Raw genomic sequence first — 6,168 nt, forward strand, 5'->3', positions numbered from 1 at the left:
AATACCAGTTGCTATCAGCAGAAACTCAGGCGACAAAAACACTTCTACCCATCTGTTGTGGGCTTGTGGCTTGTTAGTGACAGACTTACTCTGCCGACACACACCCAGTCAAAAGTTTTTTTTTGTGGGGCCGGGGGTGGGGGTGTTGGACAAGATGACAGTAAGCGTGAAACTTTCAGAACGTCACAGATATGTGATCATGGAGCGGGTTTTTTTTGCGAACACACAAAAGTTTTGCGCAACAATTTTATAGAAGAAGAAACTCAAAATAAGATGAGTTTGAGTACAACGCGCAATAGCCAAGCGCGATAAGGCCAGAGTTAGGTTGTGATTTGTGAAAAAAAAAAAGGAAACAATAATGCAACAGGGCAAACAATTCATTTGGTCATTTCATGACCAAAATTCACTCAACCTACGAGTTCTCGCCGCTTGCCAGAGCCACGCCACTTCACGAATGTCATCGAAAAGTTCATCAACAGAACTACAGTTCGTGTCAAAGATACGTGGGTTACTCTCCTTCCAAATGTGCGAAGTGATGAGCATGAAGCAGCTATCTAAACCTTTTCTAGAGGTCGCTGGAACTGAGGAACACAGAGCCGCCTAGAAATCAACCATTGTGGCGCGAAAAGGGACAATCTCCAAGCTGCAGAACATGGAACAGGTGCCGTCACACATGCCTGGTGTATGCACACGCAGAGAAGAAGTGATTTGCCATTCCTGAGCAGTGGCACATAACGAGCATGCTTCATGGATGTCTAAGCCACATCGATGATGATGATTGGCCGTCCAAATACGCCGGCGCAGGCATAGCCAGATGAAAAACTTATTGTGCATTGGAGCGTATGAGTGCCATAATTGGTCAGCCATGGGGAACACTTGGATCCTGAGGAAGAAAGCAGAGTAGGCTGAGGATGCTAAGTACTGACCATCCACAGTCCATCACCAAGTAGTGTGATCCTCCACATCGTCTTGTAGCTGAATGTCCTCTAGTCGAGTCCACAGATCGAGGTATTCAATAAGCACTTTAGTCGTCAGGGCGCCGATAATGTCAGCCACCCATTGCCTATCAAGAAGGCCCTCCCGCACCGTCCGTGTTTTCAATGCACTTGTTTGTACAGCCGCCACCAAGTTAGGGGCGAAGATGCTGCTATATCGGTCATCCATCCAATGATGACTCCAAAACAGAGCGAGGTTGCCATCTCCAACCTGGACCAAGATGGAGGTGTCAAACATAGCCTGAACTGCAGCTTCCAGTTGGAAAGCCAGGCCCTTCCAACATCTGTTGGTCGTGCGCTGTAGCCAAAGCTAGTGTAACCTCAACACAAATCCCGCAAGACGAAGGTATAACAGACCTAATTCGCCATGGATCTTGGGAACCAAAATCTACGGCATGCCACCAGGCATTGTCCATCGTTGGCGCGATCAATCCCGGTCCACAAGAACGCGCATCGAGCACGATCAATTTCCTTGATGACCCAATGAGGCAGCTCTAGTGCAACCGAAAGATAGATGGGGATGGCTGAAAGAACTAAGTCTGCAAGGATGGGGTACCCTCCTTTGTTCATTAGTCTTCCCTTCCACATCGGGATACGCCGGCGGACGTTGTCAACCAACGATTGTAGGTGCTCTTTCCGCAGCTTGCGCACTGACAACGGCATCCCCAAGTAGGTGCATAGGAAGTCAGAGATGCGACACGAGAAACTCTCCTAGATCAATTGCACCTGTTCCTCTGAACAACGGATAGAGGTGATTGAGCACTTGACAAAGTTCGTGATTAGCTCGGACGCGTTTCCGAAGCACTCCAGGATGGCTTGTGTGACTACTAGATCTAAGCGCACCAGTGAGAGGAACATCACCATGTCATCAACGTAGAGTGATGCACAGTGGTGAATTTGCGAAAACCAATTGGTTGTAAGAGCCCCTCTATCGATGCTCTGTTGAACAACTTATTGAGCACATCCATGATAAACATGAACAACATATGTGAAAGAGGATCACCTTGCCGCAATCCATGATGGTGCTAAATGTTGTGCCCTGGAACCCCGTTAAGTAGGATACGTGATGAGGATGAAGCAAGTAAGAGTGCGACCTAGTCTCACCAACGAACACTGAAACCCATGTGCTCAAGCACCTGGAGCAAGAACGCCCAGAACACCGTGTCAAAAGCCTTTGTTATGTCCTCCTTGAGAAGAAGACGAGGTAGCTTCTTACGGTAAAGGGTTCTCGCAGAGAGTTGCACCAAAATTTGAAGTTATCATGAATAATGCGACCTTTGACAAACGCACTTTGATTCGAGGACACTAGCTCATCGAGTCTTGATGCTAACCTGTTGGCAAGGCACTTAGAGAAGAGTTTCCCAAAACTACGGATTAAGGTAATGGGGCGGAAGTTACGGACAGCAAAGAGGTTATGGAGAAAAGCATTGGGCACCACAGTCCATGGAGGCATGGTGTCTCCCCAACAATGATTTGCCTTTTCTTCCTCTCTCTTTTTTTCCCTTTATCTTTTTCTTCTGTGTCGCTTGGACGAAGATAAGAGTATGGAAAGCAAAAGGCAGAAGCCAACCTGTGACATGTAAATAGGTTGGTCACATGTTGCATTGGGCCACAACACAGCTTGCAGTTTTGTTCATTATCCTAGATGGTTAGGTGTGGTGCTTCAGGTCCATTTCTGTTGAATATTCTTTTTCATTCCGATGCATAGCTTCCGTTACACACTTACACTGACAGTCTGACACTACCAATATGATACTCCTACCTACAAGCTAACCGCTCTGCCTACCAGCATAATCTGGAATTAGTAAATTACACCACAGGTACAATAACTTGTGTGATGGGTACAGCTAGGTCACTGAGACAATTGCTCAAATGATTCACATAACTTGTTTTAGTGACGCATAGCCGGTCAAAATCTCACAACGTGGCACATCTATGCATGCATGGCGCTGATTTGGCATCACCTCGTCTACTTCACATCAATTCCAATGCTCAAGGGAGTGAAACAAATATTCAAACAATCAAAAACTCGAAAGAGTGCAGATTGAATGTTTTTAATCTCTCACGAAGTTACGACATCCGCACCCACTCGACAGGCTTTTAGAGTTTATCCACAATTTCTCTAATATTTGATGAACAACAATGGAGGATACAAATCAGGACAAACAATTAAGGGATTAATTCATGAAGAGATGCAATATCCTAAGTTTTTCCTTTTGAATTCCCCAATGCTATCGCCTACTTTCCAGAGACAAGTCTATGTTCCACATCCCATAATGAAAGGTACAAATTCATTCATCACAACTAAAGAACGAGAGCGAGATGAAATAGAATCAATATAGGAAAATCTAGTTGTAACAACACTCATTTCTAAGTCATGGTTTCAAGTATGGATGGCAATTGGATTCGTGAATCCAATACCCACAGATTCTATACTCGATGGATCCGGGTTCAGGTTTTATTTTTCGTCTATGAGTTCATCGGATCGGGTATCAGAACCGAATCGAGTCGAGTTCAAATTTTCAATTTTCACCCATGAGGACTCATCAGATCACCCAAAATCCATTCAACCCTGCTGAACTGCTCCCCATCCCGACTGATCCATTCAACTCCGGCCTCCCCACCCCTCCAACTTCCCTGCTCCCCACCCAAGTATCAGGCCTCCCGCCCAGTTGCCACCCCTTCTGGCCAGCCTCCACGCTCGACCGCCGTCCTATGTCCACCTTCCCTGCTCCCCACCCCGGTCTTAGACCACCTGCCCAGTCGCCACCCCTCCTGGCCGGCCTCCCCGCCCAACCGCCACCCCGTGTCTGCCTCCCCACCCCCGCCCCCGCCGCCGCCCCTCCTCGGCCCTTCCGCATGGGGAGGTGGAGGGGCATGGGCATGGACCTTGGTAACAGGCAAAGTGTGCTTGGAGCGAGCTTTATTTTTCAATTCCAAGATACATGCAACATTCAGAGTCACGCTACACTCAAAACTGCAGGGCCAACGGATAAGACCACTAACGGTATACAGGGACACCCATCAGAGTCACACGAGGCACACTGTACACACTGGAAGAGGCGCAGTTTTCAGGACCTGACCAGACAGTACTCACGGCCACGAGATCAGTTTCAGAAGAGTCGACGGCAACCGCTATTCGACGACTATCTGAGCTTCAGAGGGAAGTGGATCGGCAGAAGCGTCCACCAGCTTCTTGAGCTCATCTGGATTTGCCCCAATAATCTTGCTCACCACCTCCTTGTTTTTTATGAGAAAAAATGTTGGCATCGCCTTCACTCCATACTTGGACGAAACACTCTGTATGTATTTACAGTGCGTCAGTACATCATGGTAGCGTAGCTTAACCAGTCCATCTTCGGAGCATTATACTACGTTGATAGACATATATGAAGAGTAATACTTCTCTGACAAATGTCTATGTCCTAATATTCAGTAAAAAAAACAAAGGAACATATTGCTAAATATAAATTCCTCAAGACATAAAGAGATTGTAAAGACAATCTATATCAAAGCATCGATTCATACCCCCTCCCCTTCTCACACACGATCAGTAAGATTGGCTAATGTTTACCTGGATATCATCAACATCCACAAAGAGGAACAAAACTTCAGGGTGGGTCTGAGCTAGCTCCTCAAACTTGTAGTTCATGGACAGGGACGTCACACACCATGATGCCCCAAAATGGGCAACAACCTGCAGAACATGGATGGATAATTTAATCAGGGTTAAATTTTTGGGTGGATAAAAAAATGGGTGCAGGGTCACTAGCTAAGACAGAACACCTACCATCAGGCTAATCTTTCCCCAATTCTACCCATTTTATCAATTTAACGAAAAGAAAATATGTAAAGGATACACGAACAGTAAAAGGAAGAACAAGAAGGAGCATGGCCACAGATATAGAAACCAAGTTGTTTAAAAAACTGTATAATCTCACATAAGCAATGACGTTATAATATAACATCTATCATTCTAGCACAATCATGAACAGAAATAAAGAATGGGCCAAACCAAAAATGATTGAGAGACTATAACATCAAAAGGCATCATTAGAACTTTGAAAAATTGGACAGAATCTCAACAAGAAAAGAGCCAGGCCAAAGGAAGGAGATGGGGAAGAAAAGGGAAAGGGAGGGGAACCCACAGGGCGGCCTTCGTTGCTTGCTTGATTGGTGAACAGCTCCCATGCCTCCTCGTTCTGAACCTTCACGACTTTGGAATTGCCAACCCCCCGCTGATGCTGGATCTCCATATGTCCTGAGAACAGAAGCTCTCCCCCCCCCCCCCCCCCCCGCCTTCTCTCTTCTTCTCGGTCTCCTCCTTAAACTCCTTCCCCAACCGCCAACAAGAAAAAGATTTGCAGATTGTCTACAGGAAAGAAAGGCGTGCTAATCCACTCCACAAAGATAAGCATGGGGATATATTCAACAGCTGGTGGGTCCTGCCTTATTTTGACTGGTCTGGTTTTTCTGGAATCAGGAGGATCCTATGCAGTAATTGAAAATTTTGTGAGCTTATATATTTCCCCTATATGAATCACACTTTTGTTATTTTTTTATAATTACTAATATTTTTATTATTTTTAGCATCTTTTTAGTTGGATTTTATATGTTTTATCTCTAGCCTATCTCAATTTATTTAGGACAAAGATTTTTTATAATTATATATGAACCAAAAAAAGATATTTCCAGTAGTAATGAAAAGAGGAACGCAATGTTTATCCGTGGGAACTTGTAAAATATTAGGATTTTTTTTATTTGTCTGCAAATATATATAATAAATATTGGTGCTAATCGGAGCCATGCTTATTACCTTTTTATTTGCTAGGGTTGTTAACTTCACTAATATTTTTCGTTTACTTTCCTCAAAAATGCCGGTTATACCCTTGTCTTCTTCCTCGCTCTCTGTGCCCCGTGTTCATCCCTCCCTTCCCCTTTCTTAGCTCGGCCTGCAGCGCCGCTATCGCGGCACCTGGGCTGCCTGCTACTCGCCTCCACGTCACCCTCTACCCCAGCTTCCTTCCCCATCTCTCTCTCTCCTTCTGATCGGATCGAGTGCTGATTTGAGGTAGCAGCGGCTCGGTGTGAGGCGGCGGCAGCCTCGCCTGATGCCAACACCGTCACCGTCCAGATCCGCTCGCCTAGTTGGTGGCTTCCCCAGCTGACCTCG

General features: G+C 45.8%; 2 protein-coding genes across 2 annotated transcripts; both read right to left on the bottom strand.

Annotated features, from left to right (window-relative positions):
• Positions 1–3,541: 3,541 nt before the first annotated feature.
• Positions 3,542–3,880, bottom strand: LOC133925627 (glycine-rich cell wall structural protein 2-like). The gene has a single exon (XM_062371490.1). It carries the CDS (start codon positions 3,878–3,880, stop codon positions 3,542–3,544), a length of 339 nt encoding a protein of 112 aa, XP_062227474.1.
• Positions 3,881–3,889: 9 nt separating this feature from the next.
• Positions 3,890–5,512, bottom strand: LOC133925048 (thioredoxin-like protein CXXS1). Its single transcript, XM_062370865.1, has 3 exons — positions 5,144–5,512; positions 4,570–4,692; positions 3,890–4,295 (listed from the first exon to the last, which is right to left on the bottom strand). The coding sequence occupies exons 1-3, from the start codon at positions 5,249–5,251 to the stop codon at positions 4,131–4,133; spliced, it is 396 nt and encodes a 131-aa protein (XP_062226849.1). The 5' UTR covers positions 5,252–5,512; the 3' UTR covers positions 3,890–4,130.
• Between the last annotated feature and the right edge of the window lie 656 nt (positions 5,513–6,168).

This window comes from Phragmites australis, chromosome 7 (assembly GCF_958298935.1).
Source record: "Phragmites australis chromosome 7, lpPhrAust1.1, whole genome shotgun sequence".
Taxonomy (NCBI): Eukaryota; Viridiplantae; Streptophyta; class Magnoliopsida; order Poales; family Poaceae; genus Phragmites; species Phragmites australis.